The sequence below is a fragment of the Amphiura filiformis genome, chromosome 10, assembly GCF_039555335.1.
Source record: "Amphiura filiformis chromosome 10, Afil_fr2py, whole genome shotgun sequence".
NCBI lineage: Eukaryota > Metazoa > Echinodermata > Ophiuroidea > Amphilepidida > Amphiuridae > Amphiura > Amphiura filiformis.
This window is the reverse complement of record NC_092637.1, coordinates 8,588,152-8,613,255: the sequence shown is the minus strand read 5'-3', so window position 1 is coordinate 8,613,255 and position 25,104 is coordinate 8,588,152. Positions and strand designations below refer to the sequence as shown.

The following is a 25,104-nucleotide window of genomic DNA, read 5'->3' as shown; positions in this document are numbered from 1 at the left end:
TTTCTTTAATTCTTCCTCACTTTCTTCCTTATTTTCTTTCCTATTTTTTTTTCTTACTTTCATTCTTTATTTCCTTCTTCCTATGCATTTCTTTCTTTCTTTTCCTTCATCCTTCCTTTCTGTTTTCTTTCTTTCGTTCTTTCTTTTTCTTCTTCCTTCCTTCCTTTCATTCTTTCTTTTCTTTGTTTTTTCTTTCATTTTTCATTCTTATTTTCCTTCTTTCCTTTCTTTCATTACTTCTTTGTTTTTCTTTCTTTTTCCATTCTTTCCCAGCAAACACAAAACGCTTTAAAAACGTTTTAAATAAGTTATATTCTGGCGTTTGGTTTAGGTAAAACGCTTTTGATAACATTAAAATGTCGGGTTATATAAAGGTCATGATAACGTTTTAAAAGCGTTTTGTATGAAAACACACTACAACAATATTTTTAAATGTTTTCAAAAATGTTATTCTTTCCTTCCTACTTTCTTTCCTTTTTTTCTTCAAAATCCAAACTATTTTAAAAGAGTATCTTAGCTTCAACCAACTAGGTCTCTCACATTAAGATGTTTCAAACATCTGTCAAATATGGTACATATCTCTTGTCACTACTATAATTAAAAGGTGGTCTACTATGATCTGGTTTCATTTGAATTTGGGGTTGGAAGATACCTTCCCCTAAATAACAGCTAATAACAGTATTGCGAACCATCAGCATCCATGGTTCGATGTAGAGAGTCTTTCCTATTCAGAGGAGATATTGCAATTACACACCTTATTACCTTTTAACAATAACCAATGACACTAGCACGTAATTCCAGTCAAGCACCAATCTTTAATCCTATTATTGAAGAGGATAATAAGCTTATACTTATGTATGTATAAGTCTTTGTTTGCTTTGGCTAAATCCTGTTCAAGAGAGGACAGGCTGAACCTCGTTCAGTTGGGGATGATTTGAAGTGACCGCCAATTATGACCATTTGATATTTAATACCAGTAATGTGGAAAAAAGAAATAATGTAGTGCCAAAATAATGTACCCTTTTACGGAAGGAGCAAAGTTTAACAAGTTATAACTCCGCTTCTGCAGTACGAATGTCAGCGGCGAATGTCAAGTTATTATTTCCCAGTCTTTAAAAAAAAATTGCAGGCAGCGGTGGGAATCGATCTCGGTACCTCGCGGTTAAAGCACTGTGCAAGACTACTAAGCTAACTAAATATCTGTTGTGCGATGCTTGACAGGAATCGTGGATATTGCTTAATCGCGGAATTAAAGTAGTAATAAAAGAAGTATATAGATTCTTATTTAGCGGTCAAATAGAATAAAAGGGAAATATTTGTCCCTGCTCTAAAGAAAATATAGGTTAGAAAATTATCAAATAAATTTAAATTAAAAATTGAGATTTTATATTTATTTATTTCACGAGGCGGTATTATCACAGACAAACACTGTATAAGCTAAAAACTCGACCCTCATCACTAGATGCTGTCATGGCTCAATGGTAGAGCATCCGACTGCTAATGTCAATATCGTTGGTTCGAGTCCTCCTGCCAGCAATGGTGATATTTATGATTTTAATGTTACGCTGCAATTTGTTCTATTTTTTCGTTTATTTATTTATCTATTTATTTATTTATTTATTTTTGTTTATTTATGTAAATAATTTGATATATTTGAAAGAGGTATTTGAGCAATTTTATAATCCTATGGGTCATTTTGAACCCCCACCCCTCCCAACTTGCCAAACGCACAACACCTATGAGTTTGCATCATACATGTCATCATCATAAAAAAAAATTATATCTATACCTGGCGCCGCCGGCAGCGTAATTTCTTTCTGCAACCATAATGGGCCGCAATATATCACTAACCGCATAGTCCGAGGCAAGGTTCATTATTGTCAGGTTTAGGGTCTTAGGGTTAGGGTCTTATGGTTAGGGTTAGGGGTTAGGGGTTAGGGTTAGGGTTAGGGTTTAGGGTTAGGGTTAGGGTTAGGGTTAGGGGTTAGGGTAAGGGTTAGGGTTAGGGATTAGGGTTAGGGTTAGGATTATATTCGTATTTATTATACTAGTAATAGTATATTGTGTGTATGCAGTTTATTCCGTAATCAATAAGTATCATAAACAAACACCTTTCTGGCACAACGAATCATAGCACAGTCGTGTAGGCATTAGACTATGGATACGAAGGTTGTGAGTTCGAACCCCAGGTAAACCGTTATAGAATTTTAATTCTATCGATTTCTTTTATTTTATTAAGTAAGAGGAAATAATAATGGTAATAAACTCGTGTTATATCTAGCCTCATAGGCCTATTAATTACATGTATGTACTATGTGTTATCGCATTGCGCCCATTATGGTTGCAGAAAGAAATAACATACGCCGGCAACTAGACTACTATACAAAAAAATAGTATCAACTCTTTCCTGCTCAATCAATATAATACTTGCAAATAGATCATAGTTTACTAATCTAATCCTGTAATATAGACCTGTTATATCACCCGTATTTGCATGTAGAGTCTATACATGGTTTGTTATGGTAGGGATTAGTGTCCGATCTCTGTAATGTAATGTAAATGAAGCATATTGATATGCAGGAAGAATCGATCAGGCGCTATCTATTAGGGAAAGATAAACACTATTCAAAATATCAATAGACAAGAAGAAAGGGATGTAGAGATTTGTAATTGAGTCATGCATGATTTAACAGATTTAACAGAAGGTTCTTTCCAAAACCCAAACGTAATGACTTTTGTATGTGAGGTGAAGGTCAGAGTATAGTTGCCTTTGCAAATCCAAAATATTGGGTATTGGTTTTACACCCACCTATGTTTACAACATCAATCTGTCTCAACAATCTGTTATCGGTCAAGTATGTCACATATCTGTTGTCACTTAATTGAAAGTGTTGAAAGTTCTCTTAAAAAGACACAATGCAGTTCATATTGCATTGTACAATTTAAATATGGGAAATTATAGCACTGCTGGAACAGGGTACGGTGTGCTACTAGTTCACATAGAGCGATTTCTTTTGATGACACTCTAAAACTTTTTCAATTTTTTGCTTCTCGTATTTGTAAGTAATTAGTTTTTAGTGTTACAGTATTATTGTACTAGTTTATAATAGTAATTTTCTTATCTTTCACTAAAAATTGTATTAGTTGTAGTATTTAGCGTTGTCTTGTATTTTGACCATACCTGTTATATGGTGAATGTCAATAAATTCTGATTCTGACTTTCAAACAAGAAAGATATTAACAAACAAGCATTTTTACATGCTGAACTATACAATCTTCGCAAGTTGCACTAATGTGTGTGACTGATTATGTGAACAACCAGGGACACATGGGGCAGTATTGATGAACCCAACTGTCAGAAAAGTAAGTGAATGAAAAAAAAATCAAAAATCCATTTTAGTTCCCCATTAATCGGAAAAAGACGTAAAACTGTTTGTTTTATGTCGTTGTGTGGCCCTGATTGTCACACAAAGCCACAAAGCAAGTAAGGTGGGTGCGCAGGATGTTTGTGTGTGTTTTTATAACAGCAAAGTTTGACATGAGTTATTTAGCATTTATATTTCGCTTTTTTCCCATATTTTTCGCTTTCTTGTTCATGCGGTTTTATGGTTTATTGTTTGTTTTTTGTCTGTGGCACTTCACTTCACCACTTTTTCATCCCATAAATGTAATGCATCAATCATAATGCAACCCACTTGCGCTTAGTCCGTGTACAAATATTTCCTTCCCTTCATGCATTTGTTTAGTGCGGAGGGGACTGTGACAGGCAGTGGCAGCGCCACAGGGTTGGGGGGCATGAGGGGGCAAATGCCCCCAGCCAGGAAAAAATTCCTGGTGTTGCCACTGGTGACAGGCCCCCTCTGACATTACAAAATCCACCAATACTAATCTCACGTGCAAGCCTACTCGCGGCTGTGCACGTCTTCCCTCTCCTGGGTGGTGAAGAACTAGGATCAGTTCTAGACAGTTGCGTTGACTGGGGTTGGAGATAAATTTTGTTGCAATATGCAAAATGGGCTTTTGATGTTCCATTAACAATAAAGTATAATAACTTTCATTAACAATAATACTCGGCAATAGTGCTAGCCATAAGCATCAAGATAAAAAGTTCAAGTTTTGAGATATTTTGTCAAAATATCAAGAGCTATCTCAAGAACCACTGAACCAATACTGGGCTTAATTGCAGTGGCGTAACTACCGGGGGGCAGAGGCGGGCAACATGCCCCGGGCGCCACCCCTCCAAGCGATGAAAGTCAAATTTTCAAGCGCTTCGCGTTTATTTCAGCACAATATCAATTGAAAGAACATTTCAAGACCGATATTCAACTTCTAGTAACCAAAAGTAAGTAATTAGTGTATAGGCCTTGTTTGTCCAAAATTTCGGGGCCTCCGCGTGCAATTCTTTCAAGAATGGCAGCGGGGGGCATTATGTATACTTAGCCCCTAGCTACACCACTGTAGGGGCGCCAATTTTGTTTCTTGCCCCGGGCACTACCAACCCTAGTTACGCCACTGCTTATTTGTACTCATTTTAGTGCATTTTTCATGATGATTCCAAATATGGTCATGAAAATTGACAATTTTGAAATTTTTGAATTTAAATTTAAGGTTAAATGTGTGATTTAGCAATTTCTGCAATGCATTATGGGAGCTATAATTTTCTGTTGTGCACTTAGTCTTGCGTGGTTCAGTAAATATTATGAATGGATCTGAAGCAGCAGGATTTATTGGTACAAATAGGCCAATGCACCAGTACTTCCTCTTCAACATGTTAATATTGTATGCTTAATTAAAGGTAAAACCAGGAAGTGGTAAATAGTAAAATAGGTGAGTTAAAAAAGGTGAGTTAAAAAAAGGTGAGTTAAATTAAAAAGGTGCGTTACTCCCCAGTCCCCACAGATATTAGTCTTTTTTTGTTAATTACCTCACAAAGTAATCTTTATTTGCAGGGGGTAATTTATATAACTCGCCATTCTAACTCCCTTTTCATCTAACTCGTCCATATTTAACTCACCATTTATCTGTCCCTGTAAAACCAATGTCAACAAACTAAAAACAGACTATACTAGAACGTAGACTAAGATCAGACTCGTCTGCTTGTCACTTTGAAATTGGTATTGATGTCAAATTGCATCTCTGTACATGTAAGTACAGTTCAGGATCTGACTTAAGGGTATACGAAGGTATTGTTGGTCGAAGCAGCCAAAAAAAATTGATTTTCATTATCTGAATCAATATATTATTGAAAAATAACACTTTGGTGTTTTGCAAAAGTTCATTCTACAAATCATATACTTTGAAAACTTGCTTAATTTATTGTTGTTAATGAGTTATGTATAGACGTTTTACAAAAGTGTTGTTGTTTCAGCCCTCTTTACAACATAACTCATGAATCACAGGACCTACAAAAGTATATCTGTGATATTTGAATTCTTCTACATGCTTGCTATGAATTGAGCAATGTAATTTTTGCTAAAGCTCACTACCATTCGCAAGATGCTGTGAACTACTTTTTTTCTCCTGTTGCGACCAACAATACATCGTATACCCTTAAATAGCTTTCTGTTTGCTACTGTAAAGATTGTATTTATTGGCCCAGCTTTCTCAACATTTTCCTGTAAAATCATCAAGCAACTGGCAATGAAGTAAATGCTATCTCCCATTTTGGGAGATATCCCCACAAGGCTAGCATTTTAGTCTGGTCTTTTTCTTTTTAGCAAATAAAGACCATATCTGACATTGGCATCCACACCACTTCATATTCAACCATCAGGCAAAATGCATTCAATTTCCTATCGGTAAAAAACAGACACCCTTCAGCAGTAATTACTTCTGTTCACTGTCACAAGATTAATGGTAACACTTTCTAAATGGTAGGAGATCATGCTTAAATTTGAATACCGGTAATATTTTGCAAACACCTACACACTACTTTTGAGGCAAAACATCCCAAATTACCTAAATTTCCACTTTTTGCGGCAATTTTGCACAAATTTGTCGATTTTGCACCCTCTGCTCAAATCTTAATAAAAATCTACTCTCTTCATCTGAAATAGTTACTATGAGGGACAAATGCCTGTAAATATGTAAAAATAAATTGAGTTCTTACTGTTATCAGCCGCTGCTTACACTATGGACCACAATGGCCTCATCCCAATGACATAGTTCAATCACTTCAATTAAACAATCATAGTGCAAAATTTGACCTCAAGTTGCAGAGTGTGAGTTTTTGTACCAAATTTCCAAAGGTCATTCAATAAATGTACAAATGTATTGGGGTTAAAGAACTTTGCCCCTGGTAGATGAGCATGTAGTGTTATTCAAGCAACAGCAAATATGTTCAATTTCCTCTTTCTAAAAGAGATATATCCCTGCAGCAGTAATTCTGTCAAAGATTACTTTTGTTGAAGAAAACCATATGCATGGTTCTATGTTTTGTAGACATGGGTCCCCTTGAAAAAAAATTCTGTGCTACTGAAAGTGAAAAACACACAAAATTGACTGATTTGTAACCTACCACACCAGTCTGGGTTTTGTTGTGCACTATGCACAAAATGTGCTACACACATGACACAATGTAAAATCAGTAAAAATATGGACCTGAAATCTGAATGACCCAACATGTTTCTGATTGTCCTTAATTTCAGACTATTTCAATCTAATTAACTATTTTGAGCATAATTTGAGCAAGAAAACTAGTTAAATTTTTTAAAGCAGAATCATTGTGTATCTGACATCTGCTATCTACTGAAGATAGCATTGTTATTACCATGTTAAAAGTTCACCAAGACTAAGACTTACATCAGTTTACAGGGAATGATGTCTTAAATTCAAGCTAAAAGATGCAGCTATTGACTGCTGGTTCCAATTATAACATATCTGTCTTTGTTATATGAAAACATAACTGGTACCTTAATTTTTTGGCTTACTGTAGTATGAAGGCAACTTGTTACAACAAAGTAATACAATAGTGCTGTATACGATCAAATGCCACAAAACTTACTTGACTTTTTATTTACCTATTGATAATTTAATTCAACCATAGGGCAAACATATTCAATATCCTATCTATAAAAAGATATATCTCCCTGAAGCAGCAGATAGATTGCATTCACTGTCAAAGAGTACAACATCAGTAGTATCAGTAATACTTTCTAATGTTATTGCCTTAAATTTCAATCAATTGTACAAGTTGAAATTATAGTATAAGGGAAACCTGTTAAAGCAAAATTATGGCACAAAATTTTTAAACAAATGATATGAAATTGTCTTGCTGATGTTATCTGTCAATACATAATAAAATTCAATCATTGGCCAAATCTGTTCAGTATCCTATAAAAGAAAAATCTCCCTGTAGCAGAAAATATACCAGTATTTTGTTCGCTGTCAAAGAGCCAGTAATCAGGGTCAGAATTTGCAGTGCGAGAATCAATCTTGATTCTTTTAGAATAAATTTGCAGGAATCATTTGATTCTTGCAAATCTGTTTATGAGAATCATTGGGAGAATCGATTCTCGGATTCTCGCCAAAAGTCTGACCCTGAGTAATACTTTCTAATGTTATCCGCCTTAAATTCTAATAAATTGTACAAGTTGAAATTATAGTATACGGGAAACCTGATACTGTATTATCAAATGCTACCAAATTGTATTTTTACTTGCTGATGTCATAAGTCAATACATGATCAACTTCAACCATTGGGCAAATCCATTCAATATCCTATCTATAAAAAGATATATCGCCCTTTAGCAGTACTTGTTCAAAGAGTATCAGTAATATTAGTACTTTGAAATGTTATCGGCTTTAAATTTTTATAAATCGTACACGTTGAAATTATAGCATAAGAGACAGGGCCGTAGCAAGGTTGAAAAATGTGGGCGGCCATCACAAATGTGGGGCGGCCAAAATACAAATATACGCCAATATTGAAATAAAGATATAAAGAAAAACATAACAAATTTCTCAAAAAGTGGGGCGGCCATGGCATCCCCGACCGCCCCGCTTGCTACGGCCCTGATAAGAGAAACCTGTTAAAACAAAGTAACAGTGCTGTATACCATCAAATGCCACCAAATTTGTAAAAACGAAATTGTATTTTTACTTGTTGATGTTATACATGATCAACTTCAACCATAGGGCAAATCCGTTCAATATACTGTCTATAAAAAAGGTAAAGGTGACGATCATGTATAAGCAGTGATCGGAGTGCCCATCTCTCTTTCATTGGTGACAGGGCCAGACTTCAGCATGTAATATTGCTATAGGGGGATCGCTACACCTCCTCCACAGCGAGTCTGTTACCTTCCCAGCATTTAAGAATGCCGGTACCCATTTATACACCTGGGTGGAGAGGAGTAATCCTACCGTGCTCTTATCTATAAAAAGAGATATCGCCCTGTAGCAGTACTTGTTCACAGTCAAAGAGTGTAACATCGACAGTATCAGTCATGTCAGTAATACTTTCTAATGTTATCCACTTTCTCAACATTTTCCTGTAAAATCATCAAGCAACTGGCAATGAAGTAAATGCTATCTCCCATTTTGGGAGATATCCCCACAAGGCTAGCATTTTAGTCTGGTCTTTTTCTTTTAGCAAATAAAGACCATATCTGACATTGGCATCCACACCACTTCATATTCAACCATCAGGCAAAATGCATTCAATTTCCTATCGGTAAAAAACAGACACCCTTCAGCAGTAATTACTTCTGTTCACTGTCACAAGATTAATGGTAACACTTTCTAAATGGTAGGAGATCATGCTTAAATTTGAATACCGGTAATATTTTGCAAACACCTACACACTACTTTTGAGGCAAAACATCCCAAATTACCTAAATTTCCACTTTTTATGCGGCAATTTTGCACAAATTTGTCGATTTTGCACCCTCTGCTCAAATCTTAATAAAATCTACTCTCTTCATCTGAAATAGTTACTATGAGGGACAAATGCCTGTAAATATGTAAAAATAAATTGAGTTCTTACTGTTATCAGCCGCTGCTTACACTATGGACCACAATGGCCTCATCCCAATGACATAGTTCAATCACTTCAATTAAACAATCATAGTGCAAAATTTGACCTCAAGTTGCAGAGTGTGAGTTTTTGTACCAAATTTCCAAAGGTCATTCAATAAATGTACAAATGTATTGGGGTTAAAGAACTTTGCCCCTGGTAGATGAGCATGTAGTGTTATTCAAGCAACAGCAAATATGTTCAATTTCCTCTTTCTAAAAAGAGATATATCCCTGCAGCAGTAATTCTGTCAAAGATTACTTTTGTTCGAAGAAAACCATATGCATGGTTCTATGTTTTGTAGACATGGGTCCCCTTCGAAAAAAATTCTGTGCTACGAGTGAAAAACACACAAAATTGACTGATTTGTAACCTACCACACCAGTCTGGGTTTTGTTGTGCACTATGCACAAAATGTGCTACACACATGACACAATGTAAAATCAGTAAAAATATGGACCTGAAATCTGAATGACCCAACATGTTTCTGATTGTCCTTAATTTCAGACTATTTCAATCTAATTAACTATTTTGAGCATAATTTGAGCAAGAAAACTAGTTAAATTTTTTTAAAGCAGAATCATTGTGTATCTGACATCTGCTATCTACTGAAGATAGCATTGTTATTACCATGTTAAAAGTTCACCAAGACTAAGACTTACATCAGTTTACAGGGAATGATGTCTTAAATTCAAGCTAAAAGATGCAGCTATTGACTGCTGGTTCCAATTATAACATATCTGTCTTTGTTATATGAAAACATAACTGGTACCTTAATTTTTTGGCTTACTGTAGTATGAAGGCAACTTGTTACAACAAAGTAATACAATAGTGCTGTATACGATCAAATGCCACAAAACTTACTTGACTTTTTATTTACCTATTGATAATTTAATTCAACCATAGGGCAAACATATTCAATATCCTATCTATAAAAAGATATATCTCCCTGAAGCAGCAGATAGATTGCATTCACTGTCAAAGAGTACAACATCAGTAGTATCAGTAATACTTTCTAATGTTATTGCCTTAAATTTCAATCAATTGTACAAGTTGAAATTATAGTATAAGGGAAACCTGTTAAAGCAAAATTATGGCACAAAATTTTTAAACAAATGATATGAAATTGTCTTGCTGATGTTATCTGTCAATACATAATAAAATTCAATCATTGGCCAAATCTGTTCAGTATCCTATAAAAAGAAAAATCTCCCTGTAGCAGAAAATATACCAGTATTTTGTTCGCTGTCAAAGAGCCAGTAATCAGGGTCAGAATTTGCAGTGCGAGAATCAATCTTGATTCTTTTAGAATAAATTTGCAGGAATCATTTGATTCTGCAAATCTGTTTATGAGAATCATTGGGAGAATCGATTCTCGGATTCTCGCCAAAAGTCTGACCCTGAGTAATACTTTCTAATGTTATCCGCCTTAAATTCTAATAAATTGTACAAGTTGAAATTATAGTATACGGGAAACCTGATACTGTATTATCAAATGCTACCAAATTGTATTTTTACTTGCTGATGTCATAAGTCAATACATGATCAACTTCAACCATTGGGCAAATCCATTCAATATCCTATCTATAAAAAGATATATCGCCCTTTAGCAGTACTTGTTCAAAGAGTATCAGTAATATTAGTACTTTGAAATGTTATCGGCTTTAAATTTTTATAAATCGTACACGTTGAAATTATAGCATAAGAGACAGGGCCGTAGCAAGGTTGAAAAATGTGGGGCGACCATCACAAATGTGGGGTGGCCAAAATACAAATATACGCCTAATATTGAAATAAAGATATAAAGAAAAACATAACAAATTTCTCAAAAAGTAGGTGGCCATGGCATCCCCGACCGCCCGCTTACTACGGCCCTGATAAGAGAAACCTGTTAAAACAAAGTAACAGTGCTGTATACCATCAAATGCCACCAAATTTGTAAAAACGAAATTGTATTTTTACTTGTTGATGTTATACATGATCAACTTCAACCATAGGGCAAATCCGTTCAATATACTGTCTATAAAAAAGGTAAAGGTGACGATCATGTATAAGCAGTGATCGGAGTGCCCATCTCTCTTTCATTGGTGACAGGGCCAGACTTCAGCATGTAATATTGCTATAGGGGGATCGCTACACCTCCTCCACAGCGAGTCTGTTACCTTCCCAGCATTTAAGAATGCCGGTACCCATTTATACACCTGGGTGGAGAGGAGTAATCCTACCGTGCTCTTATCTATAAAAAGAGATATCGCCCTGTAGCAGTACTTGTTCACAGTCAAAGAGTGTAACATCGACAGTATCAGTCATGTCAGTAATACTTTCTAATGTTATCCACCTTAAATTTTAATACAAGTGGAAATTATAATACAAGGGCAAAGTAATAGTGCTGTATACCATCAAATGCCACACAATTTGTAAACACATTTCTTGCTGATGTTATCTGTCAACATAATAAAATTCAACAATTGGGCAAATGCATTCAATATCCTATCTTATAAAAACAGATATCTCCCTGTAGCAGCAAATATTCACTGTATAGAGTAATTCTTTCAAATGTTAAATTTTAATCAAATTGTTGAAAATACTTGTGTTAGCTCTAATGTGAACGAGTGACTGATGAGAGATACAAGATGCAACTGGTTAAAAAAATAAATTTCACTTATTCTTGCTCTTGTTATCAACAGCTACAAATGCAGCCATTGGACAAATGCATTCACAATTCTCTCTATAAATGATATTTTGCTCTCACTCACTCACTCATCAGACATTTTTTGAGGGGGCATTGGCAAAAAGAATTTCTGTGGGGCAGAGTAAAAACCAACAACTTTTGCGCAAAATTTCTGCATTTGATGCGTACTGAAACTCATACTATTTTACATGCTATCAATGTTGAATGGGTTGACTGAATTGAGCCACTGAAGATGAGATTTCCTCCAATGTCAAGGTTACATGTTGATTTTTTAATTACAAGACCTCTTCTACATTGAGATTGGCTTTCCCTTTTAAAGGGAATTTTTATTATCTTTGTAAATACTTGCTCCTGCAATTAGTGAACAAGAAAAGTTCTTTCCATGTTATAATATAAACCCCTAGACATTAATGGTCATCTAACAGCATTTCTGATTGGTTGATAACTTGAAATGCTCATTTCAATTGCCAATTACAGCTAGGCTTTAAGTTTTTATGGTCAAACTTGCATTTGCAGATGATCTTATTAACACCCTCCTTGATTGGTTAAAAAACAACAACTTTTGCACAAAATTTCTGCAAAAGTGCACATTTTCGTAAATTTGGGTTTTTATTGTGGGCATGGGGGGGGGACACAAATTCTTACCTATGCATTTGATGCGTACTGAAACTCATACTATTTTACATGAGGTTAATTTTTGCGCTATCAATGTTGAATGGGTTGACTGAATTGAGCCACTGAAGATGAGATTTCCTCCAATGTCAAGGTTACATGTTGATTTTTTTAATTACAAGACCTCTTCTTCATTGAGGCTGTTTTTCCCTTTTAAAGGGAATTTTTATTATCTTTGTAAATACTTGCTCCTGCAATTAGTGAACAAGAAAAGTTCTTTCCATGTTATAATAACCCCTGGACTCTAATTGTCATCAAACAGCATTTGTGATTGGTTGATAACTTGAAATGCTAATTTCAATTGCCAATTATGACTAGGCTTTAAAATTTTATGGTCAAACTTGCATTTGCAGATGATCTTATTAATACCCTCCTTGATTGGTTAATTAAAAATTTGATGCAATATTCATTTTGGCCAATCGGCAGGTAGATCTCATGGGGTTAAAAATGTCATGTTTCTCTCCTTAATTACACCATGATGCTGTTAACATGTGACATTGATAGAGCTATATATAGGCTTTTTCAGACACATTGTTTTTATAAACGCACTTGACTTGACATCACAGGGTCTTAATGAGTTGGTTTTGTGAAACATTATGAATTATTACAGTGAAATTTCCTTTATATTTATAACAATGAACAACACGTATGGCTCCAGGTACGCGTTGCTATTTTTATTTTTTCCATCAGAATCAAAATATGCGTCAGTATTTTTTTAATTATGTTGTAACTTCCAAATTTCAACCATTTTGGTGCAGGGGTAGCGTGAGCACAAAAAATCAAGGGGTCCAATTTAATTTTTCTGGACCCTTGGTACCTGCAAAACCAACATTTAAGGAGTCCAATAGAATTTAACGAGTCCATCGTTCGAAATTCTAAAGTTTGGAACTTGTCAAATATTCCATTGAAATTATTAGTGTCGTTGGCCTATGGCGATTCGGGAGATTTATTGATCTTTTAATTTTTTGATTTTTAATCGACGATTCTTATACTGATTATTTCCATGCATCATAAAATTAAGGAGTCCATACAGTTTTTATCGGACCCTTTGGCCACTTTCAACTTGTGATTTAAGGAGTCCAAAATGGCCAAAATAAAAAAATAAGGAGTCCCTGGACGTGCAGACTCCTTAAATGCAACCCCTGTTTTGGTGAATATTTCTAAAATTGGCTTCTAAATAAAACTTCCTACAAATGAATGGGATGGGCTGATATAGTGGACATTTTGATGTAATTCTCTTCGTAGTAATAGCCAAATTTGTTTCCTGTAGGTGGTATAAAAATCTAAATGCAAAATGAGGTTTAAAAAAAATTATTTTCCAGAGTCACTTATTTATTGTTAAATCAGTGCAGAGTAGGTTAGATGAATATTGAAAGTTAGACCAAAGTATGATACACCTGATCTGTGAACTTTGCCATTTTTAAAGACTTTTCTTGTTAAAATTTCGATGATTTTTTCATATTTTTTGTTTTAGTAAATCACAGATAGCGGTTTTAATTCAAGAGCTCTGTACTTACTATGGACCACAATGGGCCTCATCCCAATGGCATAGTTCAATAACCTTAACAATTATAGTGCAAAATTTGACTTCAAGTTGAACAGTATGAGTTGTGTACCCAAATTTTCAAAGGTCATTCAATAAATGTACAAATGTATTGGGGTTAAAGAACTGTACCCTGATAGATGAGCATGTTGCGGATCCTAGTAACTCAAATTGCCGTCAACTCCTTTAAGTGTCTTTAATTCAAGATCTCTGGACTCAAAATTGCCGTCAACTCCTTTAAGTGTCTTTAATTCAAGATCTCTGGACTCAAAATTGCCGTCAACTCCTTTAAGTGTCTTTAATTCAAGAAGACTCTAGACTCAAATTGCCATCAACTCCTTTAAGTGTCTTTATAATTTGTGTGAAAACTGTGAATTGAATTCTGAGGGAGCATTGAACAGCTTATATCAACATGTGATCATTGTAATAACAAAATAAACCTGCTGTCGTCTGCCGTTTCGTAATAATAATTCATAACTTAATTATACATGGCAGTTTTGGCAAGCAAGAGATTTATCAAGTGTCTATTTGATTACGGTATGTCTTATGTTTTTAACCCTCACCGCATTTGAGTACAATAATAAGGGACAGATCTTAAATATTAAATCCACAAAATGATCTTTTTCAATATTTTTCATTACTTTTATTTACTTTATTTTAAAAATATGGGTCAAAAAGAGTCAAAATTTGACTTTTTTCAATTGACCAAAATGTCTGATATTTTAAGATATAAAAATAGTATAGGTCCTAATTCTAACATTTGAGAACAGTTTCAAGATTTGTGTCTTTAGAGCGTTTTCAGGCCCGTACGCAGGGGGGGGGTGCGGGGGATGCGACCGCACCTCCCCAAATTTGCAAAAGTGTACAAAAAGTCCCAAAATTTCAGAATCGAAAAACTCGGGTTTTTTACGCTTTTTGGTCAAACAAGGTCCAAATTTGGGAAGAAAGTCCACTTTTCACAAAATCGCCCCCCCCCTTGTAAAAAAAGTCCACTTTTTCACAATCAGCACCCCCCCAAAAAAATCCTGCGTACGGGCCTGGCGTTTATAATGCAATTTTCATCAATTTGGTAAGCTTTACTACACAAGATAGCATGGAAATATCAGCATTTTTGAAACATCTTGGTTGAAAAAAGTGGTGAAGGTGTTTAATTACAGGGGCGGCTATTCGAGGAAATATGGTACGTATAATTATAATGTTTGTACTCAGCATGATACATTATTGAAGTAACTCAGCAAAATAAATGAAAAACAAGAGATATACAACAACATAATTGAATGATAATTATCACTGTCTATCAATTAATTCTCTTATTTCAAGAAGAGGCAAATAGTTAATCAAGGAAGAGGCAAATAATTAATTCAAATAACAAACATAACCATTCCTTTGTTTGTCATCAATTAATTTGCTTAGTTGAAGGAGTAACTTGTTAATTAACAAATGATTTGACTAATAAATCAGGCATTAATCATAAATATGTGCAATTATCACTTTCCATAAATTAATGATCTTAATATTTAAAGAAGAGGAAAATAATTAATCAAATAATATGAATTAACCCCTGAGTACTACCTGCTGATCGAACATTACCTCTGATTGGTCAATTACATGATGTCTTCACTTTAATCACCAATCAGATTGGAGCTTTACAAATAATTCACCCCAATTTTTTTTGCGTGGTGAAATTATTCTAACAATGTTGCTGATTGGTCCAATTGATAATGAAAACTTTTTTTTGGCCAATCGGCAGGTAGTTCTCATGGGGTTAAGCTAATGTTTACACTGTAAATAAAAGAATTTTGATTTCTACCTCAAATTCAATTGCGACAGAGGATAAGCATGAAGCAATTCAAGTCAGCAATGTTTATACTATTGACAAATGTAGTTTTTAGGGAAATTTGATAATGATTTTTGAAATTTATTCAGTGAGCACACATAAAAAACACAAACTAATTCAAGCGGCTGTTAGTCAAAAGTTGAACTGAATTTGATGTAATGCATTGGCATGCGCAGGATTACATGGGAAGGGCAGATTTAATGCTGCATTTTCCCTTGACTGTCCTTTTCCCGCTAGACAAGGGCGGGAACAGAGCCCAACAAAAGCCCAATGAGGGCACATAGATCTTGCAAAACTTGTAAGGGGGACACTGGGGGAAAATACCCCCAGTCAGAACTCTTTCCCCCAGTTTCCCCCATTAAAAACTCTCATTTACAAAAAGAATTTGCACTCAGTTTACAGCAATTTTGCGCAAAATTAGTTGATTCTGCCCCCTTGAAATTTACTTCCCTTCCCCCCTCGCATAAAATTTTTTTTTACATGCATACACCAATTTTTCTTATATCTCAAAAAACGGTCAGGCCGTAGAACAGGGTGGTTTTATGTTGTCGCCTAATCGGGAAAGTATGACACATTGCAGCTGTTTTCTGTCATTTAACCTTGTGATTTCTGCTCAATTTATCAGAAATTGTACACTCTTATTACCTGAATGAACCAAAAGAAGAAATGGGTTATTCCAGTTGAGGTCCACACTCCCCCTGTGGAAGATATTTCTTTAAGTATGAATTCAGCATGCAGTTATTGTTAACTACATGCTGTATGCACAGTTTTTTGCACACAACACAGGGGCACTCACATAGGTAATTGACCCGTACTAGTAGCGCTGTGCTGTGGGTATTACAAGATGAACTAGTTAGCGTCATATATCAAAAAGTATAAAAGCTCTGATTTTTGCTCTCTGTTTCAATTACTTATTCTTTTCAAAATATCTGAATTTTTAATCCGGTACAAGCTTTAATAACGGGGGAGCATGCATTTGTATGAGAAAGGAAATCTACAATCTTATCCAAACTCCAGTGTTAATCCAATGCACATTTTGCTTCACCAGGCCGCCCTGACTTGGTCGCGTTTGGAAGAGAAGTGCCACCAAACCGTAATAGGTACAAATTTAGTACTTTCTGTCAATCAAGTATGGTTTATTGTCTACATGTCAATTTTTAAATTATTAGCATAGTCCTTATAATAACGGTGGAGCGCCTTGATGAGTAAATGATAGCAAACCAGTGAAAAATCCCCAAAACTCAGTCAGTGGAGCTCCGCCCGTACATGTCAATAGCGTCATTATCGATTGGATTAGTCAACCGTAGCGGACAATTTGATCGCTCATTGGATTAATATCATCATGTGGTAAGAAATGTGCATTGGACAATCGATTACTATAATGGTTTAGTACTGCATATTTCGGTTTTATCTTATAAGCGGGTTTATGGCTGAAAAGGTCACAGTGAATTTGCCGTGGACAAAACTGCACTATGTTCAAATGAAATCAGCACATTAACCAACTTTCTTTGAAACTCACCCTCCCTCTGTAGAAGATTCCGGTTGAATCTCTCTCAGAGGGTGTATGAAATCCAAGTGGAGCTGCCTAATGTTCATTCCATTTGAAATTCATACTCCCCCTGTGGAAGATATTTCCAAATCTTCCACAGGGGGAGTGTGGATGCATAAAACCCTAATATCAGAATATTGACACTTCACAATGATACATAGAGTGAGTCAGCAAAACAGGTGTTTTTCAAAGGTAAATTTCTGATTAAAGCCATATTGTAGGATTTTCTTCAAATAATAGGTGTGTTTCTAAAGACGGTAGCCTACTTTTGAATGTAACTTACAAGCGAGTCAGAAATTAAATTATGCTACAAGCGAGTGTGTGTCCATACGGGACTTACTTGTAAGCCAACTCAAAAGTAAGAGTGACCTTCACTAGTAAATTATACCATGATTATACACAATCAGAATAGGATTGGGTCATCAAGGTCATGCTTACAAGCAAGTTTACATGCAAGTCTTGTTCACACTGCCCTTACATTCGAATGTAGCTCGCTACATGTAAGATATCTTACATGTAAAATCGTCACTTGTAACTTGCATGTTGCTACATGCGAGTGCGTTTAGACGGGCACTACATGCAAGTTTACATTCTAATGTAGTTACAAGCGACTTTACAAGCAATCGTCTGAACAAGCCTTTTGATTTGGTTATTCTTCACCTTGACCCAAAATGCTAAAATGATATAGTAATAACTGCAAGGAAGGGTTTCTGTTCACTTTAAGCTGGAATAACAAGGTAAATTAAAAGCACTGTTTATTGACAAGGGGGTATCATGTGTGGCCACAAAGTTTCAAATAGCACCCTAAACAAGTATTTACAAGATCTGAAAATGCACCCCTAAACAAGTATGAAAAGTGCAATTTCATACCCTAAATAAGTATTGATATTATTTTTGCCCCCATCAGAAGCAAGTAAATCAGTCATATTTTGACTCTAAAACCCTTCATGATAACTGGGAAAACACAAATTCAAAAGTTCATAATTTTTAACCTTTATTACATACTACATTTGTCTCAACGGACCCTAAATACTGATTTATTGTACAAGGTATACCCTTTTTCTCAAATTTCCTTGTTATAGATACCCTATTCACGATACGTAAGTACAGTGCCTGATCATGAAAAAAGACCCTTTTTACTTGAATCTTTGGCCACGCATGATACCCCCTGGTCAATGACCAGTGGCCCCCCTGGGATTAAAAGAAACCCCACTCGGGCTATTTTTGCTATTTTGGCCGTTTAACATGGAGTTCTATGGGGACTTAATTCTGACTTGTCAAAATTGCTCTGTTGATCTAAAACACACATGTGGCCTATTTCGGTTAGGTGTAAGTTGGGACATGTTTAAACCTTAAAGTAGAAATATTCCAAAAAGTCGGTTTGAAAAATATTAACCAACATGATATTATAAGATCGTACATTATGGCTTTAAATATATCACTGATAGCACTTTTAACAAAATCAAAAAAAAAAAAAAAAAAAAAAAAGTATATCCCTAAAACCTGTAACCACAAGTCATCTTTTTTAAGTCAAATCATTTGGTATTCATGGTATTTCTGAAGAACTGATGTAAAAAAATGTTGAAATTGAATATTTTCAACTTGGACTCATTTCCCTTGATCCTGTCAGTGTTACCATGGTTACCATTCTAACAAACATTCCTCATTGTGCTATTCCAGATGAAATCCATACACCCCCTATTGTAGACACAACATTGATCTTTCACACATGGGGTAACCTGAATGGGTGACTCCATATGAAATCTACACCCCCTCCCCCCTGTGTGGGAGACTGTAAGGTCATGCCTGCTATAGGGGGTGTATGGGTTTTAACTGGAACAGTCCATCTATACAGCCACATAAATGTTTCAATGCTAGTCATTTTCCAGTCTAGCAAATTTTTTTGAACAAAATTAAACATGAGCATAGGAAACCTAGCATAAAGCTAGAACAAAACGGAGAAAGAATTTCTGTTGCGCTGTGAGCCAAGGAAGTTATCTTACCCTTCCCAGAATCCTTTGCAACATGATACGTCACCTATTTCATCACTAAGTGACACTAACATTATCATACAGGTACCCTTTGTTTTCATTTTGAGAATAGACTGGCTAGACATGGGTCGATAGTTAAGAAATAAACATATTTTTGTTCATTGAGGTACATTTCGTTACTATCAAGTCGACCCATGTTGCACTAGTAGATAGCAATTCAGCAAATCAGTACAGAAAATTGAAATGAGAGAAATGCATTATGGGAAGTGTAATATATATTCTCTAGCTAAGAGCTATAGGGAGGAAACATGAAAAAAATCTTCTGCTAAAATGTCAGTATAATTATTACATGTAACCAGATTTTAGAGCAGAAGCTTCAAATGGTGTTACATTTATACTATACACTTTTATTTCTTGTTACCCAGTTCTGAGATACGTCGGTTTTTAAAATGTCATAAAATCCATTTAAAAATGGATGTTTATAACATTTTTATTTAGTTTTACTCAAAAATGTCGATATAAAATTGAGAACAAGTTTCATACTAACCATGTGTATTTGCCACAAAGTAAAACATGCTTCATAAAAATATACAAGATGAAAAAGGTATTTAAGGAAAATACTCAAGTTTGGTAAATAAATTCACTTTTGACCCAGAAATGGGAGATTTTTCAACAACAAAAATACATCAAATGTTGGCCTATTATACCAGTTTTTCAATTTGGATGTAAGTGACATCTACCTACAATGTTTTAAATTGATATGTCCTAATTAAAAAATTACACGTTTTGACAGTTTTTCCGGTGGAAAATAAAGAAAATAATTGAATATCCAAACCTAATGCTAAATACGATGCCTCCGCCTAATGTCTGGGTCAGTTGGGCCCATAGAACAAGGGTTTTTTTTTCATCGCTTAAGTAGAAATTGTTTTTGGTAAGCAACAATTTTCAAAACAGATCCAAAATTAGTAAATTAGGTGCTCACTAGAAATGAATCTTATTCACTCTGATTTGATTCTTTGCTAAACACAACCTTTGATTATGATTGATGTTGAAAGGTAGCCTACTTTCATTTGGGTAATATAATAATAGCATCAATGGTAGAATAAATGAATTACCATGGCAACTGAGAATTGTTGCAAAATTAGTAAATTTTAATGTAATGGACTATTCCCTGCTGAAGATGTTAGAAATATCTTCCACAGGGTAAGTGTTAGTTGTTATCTTCAGTAGACAGCAGCATTGAATGAACACATTAGGTAGCTCCGTTTGAATTTCATACACCCTCTGAGAAATATTCAACCTGAATCTGCCACAGAGGGAGGGTGAGTTTCAAAGACAGTTGGTTAATGTGCTAATTTCTTGTGGAAGATAAAATAAAGCTGAATCGGCCACAGAGAGAGGGTGAGTTTCAAATAAAGTTAGGTAATGTGCTAATTCCATTTTGAATTCATACTCCCCCTGTAGAAGATATTTCAAAAATCAGGGGGAGTGTGGACTTTTAGTTCAATAATGGAGCATAAATGGCAGTAAATAGCAGATATTGTTTTGAGTTGCAAATGATAATAACATAATTCCCAAAACTCAACGTTCAACAGGATACAGGGCTTTTTCAGTTATTGGACCTCAGCTGTGGAATATGCTTCCTCTCTCCATCTGTTTCTCTTATTGCTAACAAAAATCTGTTAAAAACGCACCCTTTCACAGGCTCTTAAATATGTAATTTGTCCATTCCTTTAGTATTTTTGTTTGTTTTTATTCCAGCCTTGGCTGTAGTTTGTAAAGGCGCTTACACCTATTAGATTAAGTGCGGTATAAATTCTATATGTATATAGTTTTGCAAATCATCTACAGAAGATGGGAGACATGAAATTGACAAACTTGGTTTATGCGATCCCTTTGTTTCACAAGGAACCAAATGGGCCTCCCCCTCCCTTCTTTTAAAGATGAATTGACACCACTGCTTTCTAGTCTTTCCTGGAAATGATTTGCATAATCCCTCAAATAACTCACCTTTTTGCGTATCCTATTGCCGGATAGTTCCTTGACTTGGAATATTTTACTCCCATAGGATGGCATATGTCTGCATAATTCCACATAAAGTTGCTTCGCTTTCACAGCCCTCTCCTTTGGATCGCGCACATCGGCTAACATATCCACATAATTCCTAAAGCACTTTTTGGTCGCTTTCTGAACCTGTCGCACATTTGCGATTCCCTGCGGCAACGAAGTTCGTAAAACGTCTTTTGAAGCCATGAGAGCACTGTGGTGATCGGGACTATTCGGGTAGGACGATTCCGAAGAGCTCCCCCAGTCGAAACGATTCTCCCTCATGAGTCGTGGGCTTCCGTGGGATTTCCACGGACTGCCGTTATCTATTGCACGGTTCTCAACTTTTGGATCGTCATCCAATATTACAGTTTCCATGTCAAAGTTCACACCATGTCGTTTTGTGCTGTCGACAAATACAGAATCATCCTGAGTGGTGATAAGGTCTAGTGGGGATGAGGTTAAGGCATTGTTGTTGAAGGGTTCATCGTGGTGAAGAAGTTTTGAGCGGGAAGCGGTTGTGGGTGATGTGTTGGCTCGGTCAACGACAAGTTGTAGAGCGGCGAGTCTGACAGCTATCTCCTGGGTGCATGGGAGCGTTTCTTTGTGGATCTTATCTCGAAGCTAAAAATGAAACAAAGAAGAAAACAAAGTTGTGATAAATAACATTGAAAATTAATTAAACTTTTGGCTACATTGTGACACAATCTACTCTATGGGGCTAAAGGAGGCATGTTTGAAAATTGAGTTAATTACTATAATTATAACCTTATACAAACATTAGGCTTTTCATATACAGACTTGACATTTAATATGGAATATTTTTCGCAAAATTCCAAGACTAGTCTGGACGGAGTCTGCATAGACCCTTACGGGCTAAATATATTAGTGGAGTGTGTCGGAGATGATGTAAAATAATTGTTTGATAGATAATGTGTTTTCCATATGTTTACAGTATGTTGCTCATAATGTAGTGAATTTGCCTAAAATGGCGGGTTTAGGGAGGCTGAATTTGAGCTTTGTGGGGGACATAATTTCGGACTTTATGCAACATGGTTCTGTTATTATCCAATTTATAGGGGTTTGAGGTGATATTTCTTAATCTTCGTCAATAACTGGCATTAATCAGAGCTGAAATACACTTACAATGTACCAGGTTTTTGAACAGGGGAGGAGCTTAAAAATATGGCTCTTAAAACCTGTACGTACTCAGAAAGTTTGAATGGCCCCCTGGGGTCAAATGTTAAAAACGTCACGGTACAAAAAACAACTGTGCGGATTCCTGGTTGTCCAATGAACTCACACTGTTTCTTTGTGTACAGTAAGTTTATAACATTTGGCCCCAGGGGATCATTCAAACTTTCTGAGTGCGTATCAGTTTTAAGAGCCATATTTTTAAAGCGCCTCCCACTTTCAAAACTGGTAGATCAAAGGTGCATTTCAGTTCTGACGAACACTTATTGGTATTTAAGTTCAGTAAAATCGCCTCAAACCTCAATAAATTGATAATATCAGAATAATGTTGCTCAAATTCAGAAATTTTACCCCCACAAAAATCAAATTCAGTCTCCTTAAATCCGCCATTTTAGGCTAATTCACTTCATTATGAGCGCCATAATGGAAACTAATGGAAAGCATATTTTCTGTCAAACAATTACTTTACACCATCTCCCGACACACCCTAATTAATATTTAGCCCGTGCCGCTTATGCAGACCTCTACCAGACCAGTCTTGGAATTTTGAGAAAAAGTATTCCATATTAAATGTCAAGTCTGTACATGTATGGAAAACACCAAAGGTCTTGCATACTTGGTTCTAAAGTTCTAAGGTTTTGTGATTTATATTTTCTTATGTATGTTGTCGTTTTTGTACTCCAATGTATTTGTCTTTATCTCAATTTCAAATTTGCCGCCTTTGGCCCCCATGGACCAGATCGTGTCAGAAATATACTTGTATCAGCAACAAATTACGGGAAATAAAATGCGAATGTTCATTTTTGTAAACTTTCAAGATTTAATTTATACTATAGGGAGCATGGTGGCTTAGAGCAGTTAAGTGATCGGAATCATAAGGTTGCTGGTTCAAGTCAATCCCAGCCAAACTGTTGTTTCATTGAGCAAGGAACTTGACTCGGTTTGCTTCACTTCTCTCATGGGTACTAACATAAGTCCAATTCAGATGCAACATCGTGCGATGATGCAATGCTTTTTTACACCGCAGCATCGCGCGATGGAATTTAATGTACTACAATATCGCAGTAGCGATGTAGACTCTGCATCTAAAGTCATTCTGCCGACCTTGATTTTCCAGCAGCCAATCACAAGCGTGCACGGATTATGAAAATATAGCACTAATGCACAAAGCTATTTTACAAGTCTTAGAAACAGTTGATGAAATTTTCATTAAATAATCAAAATGTTAGAAAACAATAAATCAGTAAACAAATTGAAACAAAAAAAATCACTCCACTAGTCCGCTTACGACGTTATTGCACTTACAAGACGATATGCCTGAGGGTGACTGATTGTTCATTATGTAAAGCATTACTTTAAAATCTACTTAGTAACATGCCCAACTAGGGCATCCTTAAATTCATCAAAATACAGATTTTAATATTTTTGTAAACAAGCTGCCTGCATATGCTGTGTCCAAATGTCAAATGTGAGAGCAATCTTACAAGAGATGAGTTGACATTTAACTTGAATTTATAAGAAAATTACATTTGAACTTTTTTCTAACATGATGGAGACAACCAAATTCAGCAACAATGGATAATTAACTCTCTCCATGTGGGTGTTGACTCAGTGGCGTAGCGTTTGTCACCCGATTGGGGGTCTGATGGTGGGGGGGGGATAAGCCATTTTTTGGCAATTTTCCTATGAGATTTTCTAAATGTTGCAATCGATTGGGGGGCCCCTATGACGCTACGCCACTGTGTCAACTGCAGACGACAAGTTTCAAAAATTTTCCCTGGGTAGTTTAACGCTCTCCGAATGGGAGGACAGAGTTACAATTTTTTTACTAAAAATTCAAATATTTCAGAATTGTAAATTTTCATGACAATATTTGGAATCAGCATGAAAAATGCCTTAAAATGAGTACAAACAAGCCTAGTATTGGTTCAGTGGTTCTTAAGATAGCTCTTGATATTTTGAGAAAATATCTTAAAACTTGGACTTTTTATGTTGAATCATATGGCTAGCATGCAGAGTATTAAGATATAGGGCAAGTCAAAATGATCAGTACCCAACTAATAAAAATCTTTCAAATCCTTTAAAAACTTTCAGCCATTATCTGAAGTAAGTTTCCAAAAAATATTTTTGAATGTATTAAAATGTTTTATACCCTTTCAGAGCTATAGGAAGGGAGGGCCTTGTGAGGGGTGCACCTCCCAAAATGCCAATCCCAATAAAAAGGGACACTTTTTCTGTAAAAACGTTGAAAATCAGCCCTTTTTCAAAGTAGAGTTCACAAAAGGTCTGGCTTTTCTGTGAGTAAAAACATTGAAATAAGCCCTTTGAAGGAAAAATTCACAGGTCTTTTTTAAAACTAAAATTTATCACCCCCCAATAAATCCTGGCTACAGTCCTGTACCCTTTATATAACTTGGCATTTAAAAGTTTTCTGTAACACATTTTGTGTTTGTTAGGTTGGGATGTGGAAATTAATTTTCATTTTACCGTGAAAGTAATCACTGAGATCTCAACATGCTCATCTCTCAATACACAGTTCCTTAAGGCTTAACCCCAATATACTT

At 35.5% G+C, this 25,104-nt stretch overlaps 1 protein-coding gene across 1 annotated transcript in view; it reads right to left on the bottom strand.

Moving 5' to 3' along the window:
* LOC140161631 (uncharacterized) overlaps positions 1–25,104 on the bottom strand; it is a 153,298-nt gene that overhangs the window by 63,618 nt on the left and 64,576 nt on the right. Inside the window, exon 2 of the mRNA XM_072184932.1 lies at positions 21,311–21,970. Within this exon, the coding sequence (XP_072041033.1) occupies positions 21,311–21,970 (660 nt within the window). The remainder of the gene's footprint in view (positions 1–21,310; positions 21,971–25,104) is intronic.